The 16,716-nt window shown below is 40.9% G+C and overlaps 1 protein-coding gene across 3 annotated transcripts in view; it reads right to left on the bottom strand.

The window, feature by feature from the left end:
• Nucleotides 1-16,716, bottom strand: part of VPS50 (VPS50 subunit of EARP/GARPII complex) — a 202,727-nt gene that overhangs the window by 37,674 nt on the left and 148,337 nt on the right. For all 3 annotated transcript variants that reach the window (XM_073582038.1, XM_073582040.1, XM_073582037.1), the window contains exons 17-18: nucleotides 15,085-15,175; nucleotides 1,891-2,067 (exon numbers count right to left, since the gene is read on the bottom strand). In XM_073582038.1, the coding sequence (XP_073438139.1) occupies nucleotides 1,891-2,067; nucleotides 15,085-15,175 (268 nt within the window). The remainder of the gene's footprint in view (nucleotides 1-1,890; nucleotides 2,068-15,084; nucleotides 15,176-16,716) is intronic.

The raw sequence follows: 16,716 nt of genomic DNA, 5'->3' as shown, positions 1-16,716 counted from the left end.
CAGAGTTGGAGACATTGCCTGAGCAGAAGGAATCAACTGTTTTTCCAGGATAACCTTGTATGCGGCTTGATTCCTACGTCCTTCGCAAAGATTAACCTGCCCAATTCCAGCCTTGCTGAAGCATCCCCAGATCATCACCGATCCTCCACCAAATTTCACAGTGGGTGCAAGAGACTGTGGCTTGTCCGCCTCTCCAGGTCTCCGTCTAACCATTAGATGACCAGGTGTTGGGCAAAGCTGAAAATTAGACTCATCAGAGAAGATTACCTTACTCTAGTCCTCTATGTTCCAATCCTTATGGTCTCTGGCAAACTTCAGCCTGGCTCTCCTTTGCTTCTCATCGATGAAAGGCATTTTTCTAGCTTTACATGACTTGAGCCCTGCCTCTAGGAGCCTGTTACGAACTGTTCTTGCCGTGCACTTCACCCCAGCTGCCATTTGCCATTCCTTTTGTAGGTCACTTGATGTCATCCTGCGATTGCTGAGTGACATTCGAATAAGATGACGGTCATCCCGGTTAGTGGATAGTCGTTTTCGCCCGGTCTGTAGCTTTGTTGCCCCCAATGTCTGCCGCTTCACCTTGTTGTAATGGACTGCCGTCTTAGAAATTTTAAGGATGGAGGCAACATGACGTTCACTGTATCCCTCTGCTAGTAAGCCAGAATTGAGCCCTTCTTTTCCTCACTCAAGACTTTTCTTTTCAACTCCTTTGGCATGGTTAAAAGTTATTTTTTCAATCCTATTACTTTTGGGGTATTACTAGCACTTGTTTTGCCATCCAGCTTGTCCTATTGCAAGAGGATTGTGAACACCACAGCAGGGTTTTTATACTTTCCTTCATTAAATAAGCTTTGGTTCAGGTGATCACCTAATCAGAAGCACATTAAGTAGAATGAGGTGTCCTCTGGTTGTAATTCAACCGACACTAGAATGGAATGGCTGTCAGACATGGAGAGAAGCTGATTTTTATAAAACTGTGCAGTGGTCTCTTAATTTTTGCCAGAGCTGTACATCTCTCATAACTTCTATTGCATATCCATCCACCTCCCATCCATCCATCCTTCATCCATCCTTCATCAATCTCCCAATCATCCATCCATTTCCCACCCATCATTAATATCCATACATCCTTCATCCATATTCCATCCAACCATCTCCCTGCCATTCATTTCCCGTCCACCCTACAACTATATCCCATCCATCTGCCAGCCATTCATCCATCCATATCTCATTTATTCATCCCATCATTCATCCTCCCATCTGCCAACCATGCATCCACCCATCCATATCCGATCTATTCATTCATCCATCCATCATTCATCTATCTCCCAACCCTAACAATCTGTGCAGACATGCAGAGCATCGATTCAAGCAGCGCTGTCATTCAACCTCATTGGAGGTGCGCGCCATGTTCAATTTAAAGGGCAAAATAATGCACTGAGCACCTGTCCACACCAGGGGGGCACCGAAGACCCCTCATTTGCAATAAAACAGGAGAAAATCAACACTGCAGGTTTGAGTGCTATAGAGGCTGGACTGAGTAAGTAGATTAAATCCCATTTTGAAGGTGTCACATTCCCTTTATCTTTCTCGCATGGATAATTACTGAAGATAGAAAGATATTTATGGGACACTGGAGGAGACTCTGTGTAATATGTTTTGCTGTGGCAATTTTGAGCAAATGAAGGGGGATGCCCAGATCTGAACACCATTGACTAACCTAGGAAAGAAAGACAGCGCCATGTGCAGCTCTGGGGCCGGAGTGCACACAACAATAAAAAAATCATTAAGATTGGTGAGACGCCCAGCAGTGGGAATAGGCCACCCCCTGCTAACGCACACTCCCGAGCTTCCCCAAAATTATCAGTCTATCAAAAAGGGAGAGCTCACCCCATTTGCAGCCAGAACATCCTCTGTTTCATCATCTTTCAGAACAGGTTGTATCTCAAAAGGATTCCCTCCGCTGGTGTACTGCTCAAACAATGAGACAGCTGTGGAGTCCGTGGAAGTGGCCTGCTTACTTGGAGACATGGACGGAGAGCGAGACTGTCCCAAACACTTAAACTCCTGTGGGTGGAAAAATAAAAAAGTTATGTAGGACTTGCCCCACATAAGCAAAGCTGCACTCCATTCTGCTGGTGCAGTCACTGTGTACATACATTACATTACTGATCCTGAGTTACCTCCTGTATTATCCTCCAGAGCTGCACTCACTATTCTGCTGGTGCAGTCACTGTGTACATACATTACATTACTGATCCTGAGTTACCTCCTGTATTATACCCCAGAGCTGCACTCACTATTCTGCTGGTGCAGTCACTGTGTACATACATTACATTACTGATCCTGAGTTACCTCCTGTATTATCCTCCAGAGCTGTACTCACTATTCTGCTGGTGCAGTCACTGTGTACATACATTACATTACTGATCCTGAGTTACCTCCTGTATTATACCCCAGAGCTGCACTCACTATTCTGCTGGTGCAGTCACTGTGTATCTACATTACATTACTGATCCTGAGTTACCTCCTGTATTATACCCCAGAGCTGCACTCACTATTCTGCTGGTGCAGTCACTGTGTACATACATTACATTACTGATCCTGAGTTACATCCTGTATTATACCCCAGAGCTGCACTCACTATTCTGCTGGTGCAGTCACTGTGTACATACATTACATTACTGATTCTGAGTTACATCCTGTATTATACCCCAGAGCTGCACTCACTATTCTGCTGGTGCAGTCACTGTGTATATACATTACATTACTGATCCTGAGTTACATCCTGTATTATACCCCAGAGCTGCACTCACTATTCTGCTGGTGCAGCCACTGTGTACATACATTACTGATCCTGTACTGATCCTGAGTTACATCCTACATTATACTCCAGAGCTGCACTCACTATTCTGATGGTGCAGTCACTGTGTACATACATTACATTACTGATCCTGAGTTACATCCTGCATTGTACTCCAGAGCTGCACTGACTATTCTGCTGGTGCAGTCACTGTGTATATACATTACTGATCCTGAGTTACATCCTGTATTATCCTCCAGAGCTGCACTCACATTTCTGCTGGTGCAGTCACTGTGTACATACATTACATTACTGATCCTGAGTTACACCCTGTATTATACCCCAGAGCTGCACTCACTATTCTGCTGGTGCAGTCACTGTGTATATACATTACATTACTGATCCTGAGTTACATCCTGTATTATCCTCCAGAGCTGCACTCACTATTCTGCTGGTGCAGTCACTGTATATATACATTACATTACTGATCCTGAGTTACATCCTGTATTATCCTCCAGAGCTGCACTCACTATTCTGCTGGTGCAGTCACTGTGTACATACATTACATTACTGATCCTGAGCTACATCCTGTATTATACCCCAGAGCTGCACTCACTATTCTGCTGGTGCAGTCACTGTGTACATACATTACATTACTGATCCTGAGTTACATCCTGTATTATACTCCAGAGCTGCACTCACTATTCTGATGGTGCAGTCACTGTGTATATACATTACATTACTGATCCTGAGTTACATCCTGTATTGTACTCCAGAGCTGCACTCACTATTCTGCTGGTGCAGTCACTGTGTACATACATTACATTACTGATCCTGAGTGACATCCTGCATTATACCCCAGAGCTGCACTCACTATTCTGCTGGTGCAGTCACTGTGTACATACATTACATTAATGATCCTGTACTGATCCTGAGTTACATCCTGTATTATACTCCAGAGCTGCACTCACTATTCTGCTTGGGCAGTCACTGTGTACATACATTACTTTACTGATCCTGTACTGCTCCTGAGTTACATCCTACATTATACTCCAGAGCTGCACTCACTATTCTGATGGTGCAGTCACTGTGTACATACATTACATTACTGATCCTGAGTTACAACCTGTATTATACTCCAGAGCTGCACTCACTATTCTGATGGTGGAGTCACTGTGTATATATATTACATTACTGATCCTGAGTTACATCCCGCATTATACTCCAGAGCTGCACTCACTATTCTGATGGTGGAGTCACTGTGCCGATTTTCTGCTAGCCTGAGAGCTAAAATCAGAAATATTTACTGGCTCTCATTTGGGCAGAACTTGTTCTGGTGCTTTTCATTGGCATCTCACTGCTTTTTACACCAGGAACTGTACAATAATCTGATACAGGTTGAACTAATTTCTCCTCCACAGGATCTCATCTAAGTTTGTTGACTGTTTCCAATAACAAAAACCAGAATTGTGAATGAAGCTCTAGAGTAAAAGTACAGACTGTGACTTTAAGATCAGTATGTAATATGTGTATACTAAGTGTACAATATTTTATGCTGATTACTTTTGAATATGAGCTTTAAAATGATGCATGAAGAAGCAAATATGATTTGTCATGAATCCTATGATGCATCAGTACATCATCAAATGGTCATCTATAGCTCAGTACAATATCTGCCTGCTGAGACCACACACTATGAGTATCCTTTCCCTTCTATACCCCCTTAAATAAGATAATGTAAGTGTACAATCAGGTAAGGCTGAAGTGTGATTTCCATTCTAATTTTATGACAGCAGCTGTGCAGTCATCATCATTTTCTGCGATAGACATGTCTGCATCCTCATGCTGAGAACTTCAGTGGTACAGTCCAAGCAATTTCATCATCCAAGAAGTTCTGGTGACCCCCTTCACAGATGATAAAGATAAGTTATTCCCTGAGGGTCACATTGACATAACTAACAAAGTAAACAAATAATTTTAAAATAGAAAGGAACAACTAAATAAGGTAACATTCGAGTTGGGGGGACGACTGAGAGAATAAATTCAAGAAGCAAAAAAAAAAAAAAAAGCATGGAGTGCTTTACTTTAAAATGCGGATGTGCAGTTTTATAGTCACATAATAAACTAAAAGTTTGTATATCAATTGGGCACTCAAGTTGCATTTATCTCAGGAGGGGACCAAAATCAAAATCAAAGCATGGAAATAGCTTTCTTTACACTCAGGATCTTTCTTCCACAATGGAAAATCTGAGCCTAAATAGAAGACTCATTCATCCCACATATGGTAAATAGAATCGTATATAACGGTATTATTATTGTGAATAGTACTACGGTATTATTACTACTATTATTATTATTAACATGACTGATTATTCATTGTGTAACTGCTCCATAATTATTTTCCAATAACAAAGATCCATTGTATTAAAATACCTTGGAAAATTGGAAACCACAGATTATACTACATAGGAAGAAAGAATGGACCATATCACTGATCAACGGCCTCATTAATTATTACGTAAAAAAGTGTAAAAAAAAAAAAACGGGCTAAGAAAAATCTGAGAGACCATCCAGTACGTTGCTACACACTGGCCCATAATTATTACTCAGTAGATGCCAAATTTGGGGATCAAAAAATAGCAAATTGTGCAAAAAAATTTGCAGCATACAGTGGGGAAAATTAGTATTTGATACCCATCCAATTTTGCAAGTTTTCCCACCTACAAAGAATGGAGAGGTCTGTAACCGTTATCATGGGTATACTACAACTGTGAGAGATGGAATCTAAAAATAAAAGTCCAGAGAATCACATTGTAGGATTTTTACTTAATTAATTTGCATTTTATGGCATGAAATAAGTATTTGATACAATAGAAAAACAGAACTTAATATTTGGTACAGAAACCTTTGTTTGCAATTACAGAGGTCAGACGATTCCTGTAGTTCTTGATCAAGTTTGCACACCCTGCAGCAGGGATTTTGGCCCCCTCCTCCATACAGATGATCTCCAGGTTTTGGGCCGGTTGATGGGCAACATTGAGTTTCAGTTCCCTCCAAAGACTTTCTATTGGGTTCATGTCTGGAGACTGGCTAGACCACTCTAGGACTTAGAAATGCTTCTTATGGAACCACCTCTTAGTTGCCCTGGCTGTGTGTTTTCGGGTCATTGTCATGCTGGAAGACCCATCTTCAGCGCTCTTACAGAAAGAAGGAGGTTGTTGGCCAAAATCTCGTGCTACATGACCCCATCCATCCTCCCTTCAATACACTGCAGTGGTCCTGTCTCCTTTGCAGAAAATCACCCCTAAAGTATGATGTTTTCCCCACCATGTTTCATGGTTGGGATGCTGTTCTTAGTGTTGTACTCATCCATCTTCTTCCTCCAAACACAGCAAGCGGAGTTGATACCAAAAAGTTTTATTTTGCTCTCATCTGACCAAATAAGACCTCCCATACCTCTTCTGGATCATCCAGATGGTCATTGGTGAACTTCAAATGGGCGTGGACATGTGCTGGCGTGAGTAGGGGGACCTTTTAATAAATGACGGCGTAGTGTGTTAGTAAAAGTAATGTTTGAGACTTGGGTTCCAGCTCTCTTCAGGTCACTGACCAGGTCCTCCCATGTAGTTTTGGTCTGATTCTTCAATTTCTCAGAATCATCCTTACCCCAACAAGGCGAGATCCTGTAAGGCATCCTAGACCAAGGAAGATGGACAGTCATCTCGTGTTTCTTCCATTTTCTATAACTGTGCCAACAGTTGTTGCCTTCTGACCAAGTAGCTTGCCTATTGTCCTGTAGCCCATCCCAGCCTTGTGCAAGTCTACAATTTTGTCCCTGGTGTCATTAGACAGCTCTTTGGTCTTGGCCATGGTGGGGAGGTTGGAGTGTGATTGAGTCTGTGGACAGCTGTGTTTTATACAGATGAGTTCACACAGGTGAAATTAATACAGGCAATGAGTGTCTGTGAGACAGAATTCTTGGCGGTTGGTAGCTCATCAAGAGAATGACAAGAGTGTGCAAAGCAGTAATCAAAGCAAAAGATGGCTACTTTGAAGAACCTAGAATATAAGACATATTTTCAGTTGTTTCACACTTTTTTGCTAATTATATAATTCCACATGTGTTAATTCATAGTTTTGATGCCTTCAGAGTGAATCTACAATTTTCATAGTCAGGAAAATAAAGAAAACTCTTTGAATGAGAAGGTGTGTCCAAACTTTTGGTCTGTACTGTACATAGAGGCTGTATTATAGTAACATAGTTTTGAAGGCTGAAAGAAGACCTTATGTCCATCTAGTTCAGCCTATTTTTAGTGCAGCTGTTCTGCATTGTTGATCCTGGGGAAGGCAAAAAACCCACAGAGTAGAAGCCAATTTTCTCCATAGGGAAAAAAATTCCTTCCCCTAAGCTGGGTCAACCATCTACCTATAATATTCTGTTATTCTTAACCTTCTATACTGTTACTCACAAGAAAAGCATCCATTCCTTTCTTACATTCATTCAGTGAGTTGGCCATCACCACTTCCTCAGGAAGAGAATTCCAGAGCCTCACTGCTCTTACCGTGAAGAACCCTCTTCTATGCTGGTGCAGAAATTGTCTTTCCTCCAAACGAAGAGAATTCCCCCTTGTTCTTGTCACAGTCCTTGGTACAGTTCATTGGAGAGATCTATGTATTGCCCTCTGATATACTTGTACATATATATTAGGTCTCCCCTAAGTCTTCTCTTTTCTAGAGTAAATAGACCTAATTTTGATAACCTTTCTGGGTATTGTAGTGAACCATCTCCATTTATCATTTTAGTAGCCCGCCTTTGAACCCTTTCAAGTTCAGTAATGTCTTTCTTGAGCACCGGCGTCCAAAATTGCACACAATACTCCAAGTGTGGTCTGACGAGTGATTTGTACAGAGGGAGAATTATGTTTTCATCTCATGTCCCCAGACCTCTTCTAATGCATCCCATGACCCTATTTGCTTTGGTGGCAGCTGCCTGACACTGGGCACTCCAATTTAGCTTCTTATTGACTAAGTCTTTTTCCATGTCTGATTTCCCCAGCAGTTTCCCATTTAGTAATTAATTGTAGCATCTGTTTCTCCTTCCCATGTGCATAACCTTACACTTATCTGTGTTAAACCTCATTTGCCATTTTTCAGCCCAATTCTCCAATTTACTCAAATCTGTCTGTAGTTGCAAACTGTCCTCCTTTGTGGTAACTACCTTACATAGTTTTGTATCATCTGCAAATACTGATATTTTACTGTGTAAGCCATCCACTAGATCATTAATAAATATATTAAATAGTAGAGGGCCCAATACAGAACCCTGTGGTCCCCCACTAGTAACCCTGGCCCAATCTGAGGATGCCCCATTAATAACCACTCTTTGCTTTCTATCACTAAGCCAGCTCCCTACCCATCTACACACATTTTCCCCTAGCCCAAGCTTTCTCATCTTACTTACCAATCTTTTATGTGGGACAGTGTCAAATGCTTTAGAGAAGTCGAGATAAATGACATCCAATGATTCTCTTTGGTCCATCTGAGAGCTTACATCCTCATAGAAGCTGATCAGGTTAGTCTGACAGGAGCGATCCTTCATAAATCCATGTTGATATGGAGTTAAACATTTATTAACATTGAGATATTCCATAATGGTATCCCTTAGAAACCCTTCAAAAATTTTACCCACAACAGATGTTAAGCTTACCGGCCTATAGTTTCCAGGTTCCCTTTTACACCCCTTTTTGAATATTGGTACCACATTTGCTTGCCGCCAATCAAAAGGAACAGACCCTGATTCTATAGAGTCTTTAAATATAAGGAATAGAGGCCTGTCTATCACATTACTTAACTCCCTTAATACCCGAGGGTGAATGCCATCAGGGCCTGATGATTTTTCAGTTTTAATCTTACTAAGGCGGTTCTGCACTTCTTCCTGGGTTAGGCAGGTAATACTTAATGGGGAGTTTACATTATCACTCTGCATTTCCCCTGGCAAATCCTTTTCCTGTGTGAACACTGTTGAGAAAAAAGTATTTAAAACATTCTTGTACATAGGGGGCAGTATTATAGTAGTTATATTCTTGTACATAGGGGCAGTATTATAGTAGTTATATTCTTGTACATAGGGGCAGCATTACAGTAGTTATATTCTTGTACATAGAGTAGTATTATAGTAGTTATATTCTTGTACATAGGGGCAGTATTATAGTAGTTATATTCTTGTACATAGGAGCAGTATTATAGTAGTTATATTCTTGTACATAGAGTAGTATTATAGTAGTTATATTCTTGTACATAGGGGCAGTATTATAGTAGTTATATTCTTGTACATAGGGGCAGTATTATAGTAGTTATATTCTTGTACATAGAGTAGTATTATAGTAGTTATATTCTTGTACATAGGATCATTATTATAGTAGATATATTCTTGTACATAGAGGCAATATTATAGTAGTTATATTCTTGTACATGGGGGCAGTATTATAGTAGTTATATTCTTGTACATAGGAGCAGTATTATAGTAGTTATATTCTTGTACATAGGAGCAGTATTATAGTAGTTATATTCTTGTACATAGGAGCAGTGTTATAGTAGTTATATTCTTGTACATAGGAGCAGTATTATAGTAGTTATATTCTTGTACATAGAGTAGTATTATAGTAGTTATATTCTTGTACATAGGAGCAGTATTATAGTAGTTATATTCTTGTACATAGAGTAGTATTATAGTAGTTATATTCTTGTACTTAGGGGCAGTATTATAGTAGTTATATTCCTGTACATAGGGGCAGTATTATAGTAGTTATATTCCTGTACATAGGGGCAGTATTATAGTAGTTATATTCTTGTACATAGGGGGCAGTATTATAGTAGTTATATTCTTGTACATAGGGGCAGTATTATAGTAGTTATATTCTTGTACATAGGGCAGTATTATAGTAGTTATATTATTGCACATAGGGGGCAGTATTATAGTAGTTATATTCTTGTACATAGGGGCAGTATTATAGTCAGAGGCGTAACTAGGCTTTCTGGCACCCGGGGCAAGAATTCGGTTTGACGCCCCCCCCCTCCCCCCCGCCCAAGTACATATGCGACTTGGACACTTAGCCATGTACCCACGAGCTGCTCCTCCTAATGCTCTCAATGTTCAGTAAAAAACTGAGAGAAGCAGGATGAGAAGCTCGTTGTCACAGGACCATACCTATGAAAATCGCATATGAGTGAAGTGTCCATGTGATGACTACTGGAACCTGCAGAGCTGAATCCTGACATTGCAGCTTCTGAATTCTCACAACGAATGCACTGCACACTTTTAGGATTCTCCCTTGCTGATGTACCGTCATGTCAGCACAAGTATGTGATTTATATACTTCTGGCCACATTCCGACTAGACGTGCCCGGCCTCGCTCTGTTCATTTTCATTGAGTGAGGCCACACATGTCTAGTCAGCATGTGACCGCATGTATGTAAATTACCGGCACGAGAGAATCCTGACAGCGTTCAGTGAGCACTGTGAGAATTCAGAAGTCTGCAGTCACATAGAATGTCTGCAGTCACATAGAATGTCTGCAGACTCAGCACAAACCTGGACAACCCCTGTAATGTTCCTAACAAATAAAAACATGAGAATTAGTCAGTATCACAAATAACATTTACATCCAGGTACCTTATAGATGACGTCTCTGGAGTCAGTCACCTTTTCTTCTAGACCCCATGATGAGTTTTCTCATCCACATCTCGTCTCTGTAGACGTTCATCTTCTCCGGTCTTCTGCAGCAAATCTCCACACGATGCCCTTAAAGATAGAAGTGTCATTATAATGCCCCTAAATAAAAATATCTGCAATATACTGTCTCCTCACACTATTCCCCTCTAGCATCCCACCTGTTCACCATACTGTCTCCTCATATACAGTATTTACCCCCTCACTCTCTATACTGTCTGCTCACACATACCCCTGACTCCCCATACTGTGTCCATCCACATACATTAATCCATTCGCTCCCCATACTGTCTGCACCAATCCCCCATACTGTTTCCTCATACATACTCTTTATTTTGTGTCCTCAAATTTCCCCACACATTAAATAACCCCCCATCCCCACTCCAAATCCCCCCACACATTAACCCAATCCCCACTCATTAACCCCCATCAGCACTCCAAATCCCCCCACCCCCACTCCAAATACCCACACACATTAACCCCAACCCCACTCATTAACGCCCCCATACATTAACCCCCATCCCCATTCATTAACCCCCGCGCACAATAAACCCAATCCCCACTCAAAATCCCCCCCACACATTAAATAACCATCTGCACTCCAAATACCCCCACACACATTAACCCCCATCCCCACTCATTGATGCCCCCACACATTAATCCCCATCCCCATTCATTAACCCCCCCACTCATTAACCCCCATCACATTAAATAACCCCCATCTCCACTCCAAATCCCCCCACACATTAACCCCATGGCATCCCCACTCATTAACCCCCCCACACATTAACCCCCATCCCCACTTATTAACCCCCATCCCCACGCTAAATACCCCCACACATTAACCGCCATCCCCTCTACAAATCCCCCCCATCTCCACTCATTAACTCCCCCTCATTTCCCATCTTCGGTGGTTCTTCAGCTCCACAGTGGAGCACACTTACCACCAGCGTTTGCTCTGGGTGCCGGGGAGTGACGTCAGCAGCGTGATCACATGACCTGATCACGCTGCTGACGTCGCTCTGGCCCGGCGGTCAGAGCTTCAATTGTACAGGCGTCTGTATAGACGCCTGTACAATTGCTCCCTGGGAGCCGGCACGGCCTCCTTCTCTGCGCCGGCTGTCAGCTTGACAGCTGACACAGAGAACCGCCGACTCTCAGGCGGGGGGCGGCAGAACGCAGCCGCCAGGGAGGACACTGCGGACCGCTGCATTAGGCGGCCCGACTGCGCCCCCCTGCTGGCTGCGCCCGGGGCGATTGCCCCGGCTGCCCCCCCTAGATACGCCACTGATTATAGTAGTTATATTCTTGTACATGGGGGCAGTATTATAGTAGTTATACTCTTGTACATAGGGAGCAGTATTATACAAAGGAGAAAAAAAAAAAAATGGGCCAGTAGTTATATTCTTGTACATAGGGAGCAGTATTATAGTAGTTATATTCTTGTACATAGGAGCAGTATTATAGTAGTTATATTCTTGTACATAGGAGCAGTATTATAGTAGTTATATTCTTGTACATAGGGGCAGTATTATAGTAGTTATATTCTTGTACATAGGGCAGTATTATAGTAGTTATATTCTTGTACATAGGGGGCAGTATTATAGTAGTTATTTTCTTGTATATAGGAGCAGTATTATAGTAGTTATATTCTTGTACATAGGGGCAGTATTATAGTAGTTATATTCTTGTATATAGGGGCAGTATTATAGTAGTTATATTCTTGTACATAGGGGCAGTATTATAGTAGTTATATTCTTGTACATAGGAGCAGTATTATAGTAGTTATATTCTTGTACATAGGAGCAGTATTATAGTAGTTATATTCTTGTACATAGGGGGCAGTATTATAGTAGTTATATTCTTGTACATAGGGAGCAGTATTATAGTAGTTATATTCTTGTACATAGGGAGCAATATTATAGTAGTTATATTCTTGTACATAGGGCAGTATTATAGTAGTTATATTCTTGTACATAGGAGCAGTATTATAGTAGTTATATTCTTGTACATAGGAGCAGTATTATAGTAGTTATATTCTTGTACATAGGGGGCAGTATTATAGTAGTTCTATTCTTGTACATAGGGGGCAGTATTATAGTAGTTATATTCTTGTACATAGGAGCAGTATTATAGTAGTTATATTCTTGTACATAGGAGCAGTATTATAGTAGTTATATTCTTGTACATAGGGGGCAGTATTATAGTAGTTCTATTCTTGTACATAGGGACAGCATTATACTACAATAGTTTTACATTCAGACTTTTTCCTTTAATTTCCATAACAATTATGTAACAATTAACATAACAATTTATGGCTATTATGTGGATACATGATTTGCAGTGACTGGCTCAATGATGCTTATTTTAATGTGACTCTCTTGCTTTGCAGCGTGAAGTGTGAGGGTGACAGTGAAATTGCCATCATCATCACCAGAGTTCCTCATTCTAATTTCTTTTACTTGTTAAATCGGAGAGACATGTAAAATATGATGTAGAAATCATTACTGCAGCCGTCACTGTGTCAAAAGCCAAAACTCGGCCATTAATGATTAATATTCTATAAAAACAAAGAAACAGACTGCTGGATGGGAGTAAGAAGACGAGGAGTCGGGATCTTGCTCTGCGTCATCCTGACAGGTAATGTGTCTTCTAGAATAATTAACTCTGTCTTAACGCTTTAGCAATTAGCCACCTGCCCAACAGAAGATCATGGACTGCGAGGAGCAGGAGATCGGGAGCAGAAAGACATGATAAATGAACGGCTGCTGGAGATCCGCAGGAAAAACAAAGTCAGACTTTTACTTTCTAATTTCTTTTTCCTAACATTTCCTGAAGGCTGTAAATGGCGGAGCTATACTCATACGTGCAAACACAGACTCTGCAGACCTCCAGGGGTGCAGCGCTTATAAAACTAATCTTGGATCAGACTTTTAGGCACAAACTTGGTTTTTAGGCATTTTGTTTTTACGCAAAATTACACGAAGTGTTAAACCACATGGCGGCATTCTCACAATGTGCCCGGTTAAGGAGGCAAAGCGCCATCTTCCGGATTGCACAGTATTAAGAAATCATTGCTGTTTATTTCCAAAACAGCGCCCCACCTGGAGCCGAGCTGTAATAACAGACATGATCCTTGGACAAGGGGGATTTTGTTTCTGGGGGAAAAAAAAAGTGTCTGTGTTTCTGTATTCTTAAACAGTCGCTTCAAAATATTTCAGTTCAAAACAACATTGCAAATAATGAAGAAGAAAATCTACCGTTTTGTGTATACAGCTCTTGTGCAGTCCTATGGGTCTCCATGGTTACTGACCACAAACTCTGCGCAGCTTGATCCTGCCCCTTTGTTCACAGCAGTTAGGGCACAGGGAATGGAGGAACACATGACTGCAGGCTCAGACTACACGGGGTTTGTTTGTAGTCTGTAACCATGGCAGCAAAATTAATTTCTTTATTACTTTAAAATGTTTTTTTTTTCCCCAACAATTAATTATACACAGGTAAAATTTTAAAGTGCTTCCAAAAATGAGCAACCTTGCAATTTATTTCTTAATAAAAATAATTTCTGTTCTTAAAAGTAGAGGGATTCTTAGTTCCATAATTTACTGCTTGTTGCCCAGCTTCAGAAGTGGCCGGATTGTTAGGCAAGAAACACGGCGCTTGCAAGCTCTTTGCTATAAAGCTAGTAAGCGCTGCTCTGAAGCTGGCCAGATTTCATAATCTACTGTCCCTCTGTCCTCCTAACCAGCCTCTGCTTGCAGCTCGTACAATGCTGCTTGTCCTAACCGTCAATCATTCAGGAGCGCATCGCACCCCCTGGAAAGCAGGAATCCAGGAGGCAGGGAGCGGCGTGCTTCTGAAGGACAATCATGAGAACAGCCCTTTAATATAGTATTCACGAATTATAGTGGCAAGATTCCTTCTTGTAATTTTTTTAAATTTAAAAGATGAAAAAAAAAAAAAATTTATATATATACATATATGTAGAAAAAAATGGAACATAGAAACAAAAAGGAAGGTAGCACTCCATTAGTACCCACATGGCGTGGTGACACATATACAGTATATGTGTATATATTTATATATACCAATATTTATTTATTTTTTGCTTAAAATAAAAAGAAAATGTGTCATCTTTAACTTTAGGCCTATTAAGAGTTTATTTAATTTTCAACTTCATTAACTGTTTACAATAATAGTAATTCTGACCAGGGGTGCCCAAACTTTTACAAGCCACCGTAACCTTCTGTACATGAGTTGGAGTCTCTGCCTGTGTCACATTAGTTTATCAAAATTGTAACAAGACAGACAAGCGTTTGTAGTCAATCACTATAGAGACACATAGGAGCTGTATACCTAAAAAAGGTAGGGGAGCTTAATAATAATAATAATAATATTATATGTAAATTTCTCATTTATTTATTTTTTTTAATGTACTGGAGCAACAAAACATAAGATTGCAAAAATATACCCACCTTTTTTTTTTTTTTATAAGAAATGTTAATATTTTTTTTTAGTAAACAAGACATGGGACTCAGACTTAAGCACTCACGTGTAACTGTAATATGCTGAAGCTGGACTTGACCGGGCAAAGCTCCCAGGTTTCATTTTCTAGGAACATTCGGAGTTCTTCAAGGCGCGTTCTTTAAATAAAAAAAAAAAAAAAAAAGAAGAAAGAAATGAAAAGGAGCTTAAAAATACAGTGGGGCAAAAAAGTATTTAGTCAGTCAGCAATAGTGCAAGTTCCACCACTTAAAAAGATGAGAGGCGTCTGTAATTTACATCATAGGTAGACCTCAACTATGGGAGACAAACTGAGAAAAAAAAATCCAGAAAATCACATTGTCTGTTTTTTTTTCATTTTATTTGCATATTATGGTGGAAAATAAGTATTTGGTCAGAAACAAAATTTCATCTCAATACTTTGTGATATATCCTTTGTTGGCAATGACAGAGGTCAAACGTTTTCTGTAAGTCTTCACAAGGTTGCCACACACTGTTGTTGGTATGTTGGCCCATTCCTCCAATCAGATCTCCTCTAGAGCAGTGATGTTTTTGGCTTTTCGCTTGGCAACACGGACTTTCAACTCCCTCCAAAGGTTTTCTATAGGGTTGAGATCTGGAGACTGGCTAGGCCACTCCAGGACCTTGAAATGCTTCTTACGAAGCCACTCCTTCGTTGCCCTGGCGGTGTGCTTTGGATCATTGTCATGTTGGAAGACCCAGCCACGTTTCATCTTCAATGCCCTTGCTGATGGAAGGAGGTTTGCACTCAAAATCTCACGATACATGGCCCCATTCATTCTTTCATGTACCCGGATCAGTCGTCCTGGCCCCTTTGCAGAGAAACAGCCCCAAAGCATGATGTTTCCACCACCATGCATTACAGTAGGTATGGTGTTTGATGGATGCAACTCAGTATTCTTTTTCCTCCAAACACGACAAGTTGTGTTTCTACCAAACAGTTCCAGTTTGGTTTCATCAGACCATAGGACATTCTCCCAAAACTCCTCTGGATCATCCAAATGCTCTCTAGCAAACTTCAGACGGGCCCGGACATGTACAGGCTTAAGCAGTGGGACACGTCTGGCACTGCAGGATCTGAGTCCATGGTGGCGTAGTGTGTTACTTATGATAGGCCTTGTTACATTGGTCCCAGCTCTCTGCAGTTCATTCACTAGGTCCCCCCCCGCGTGGTTCTGAGATTTTTGCTCACCGTTCTTGTGATCATTCTGACCCCACGGGGTGGGATTGTGCGTGGAGCACCAGATCGAGGGAGATTATCAGTGGTCTTGTATGTCTTCCATTTTCTAATTATTGCTCCCACAGTTGATTTCTTCACTCCAAGCTGGTTGGCTATTGCAGATTCAGTCTTCCCAGCCTGGTGCAGGGCTACAATTTTGTTTCTGGTGTCCTTTAACAGCTCTTTGGTCTTCACCATAGTGGAGTTTGGAGTCAGACTGTTTGAGGGTGTGCACAGGTGTCTTTTTATACTGATAACAAGTTTAAACAGGTGCCATTACTACAGGTAATGAGTGGAGGAAAGAGGAGACTCTTAAAGAAGAAGTTACAGGTCTGTGAGAGCCAGAAATCTTGATTGCTTGTTTCTGACCAAATACTTATTTTCCACCATAATATGCAAATAAAATGAAAAAAAAACAGACAATGTGATTTTCTGGATTTT

This window comes from Dendrobates tinctorius, unplaced genomic scaffold, assembly GCF_039654945.1.
Source record: "Dendrobates tinctorius isolate UK_male_01 unplaced genomic scaffold, ASM3965494v1 ptg000070l, whole genome shotgun sequence".
In the NCBI taxonomy this organism is placed as follows: domain Eukaryota; kingdom Metazoa; phylum Chordata; class Amphibia; order Anura; family Dendrobatidae; genus Dendrobates; species Dendrobates tinctorius.
This window is presented reverse-complemented; position numbering and strand designations above follow the sequence as displayed.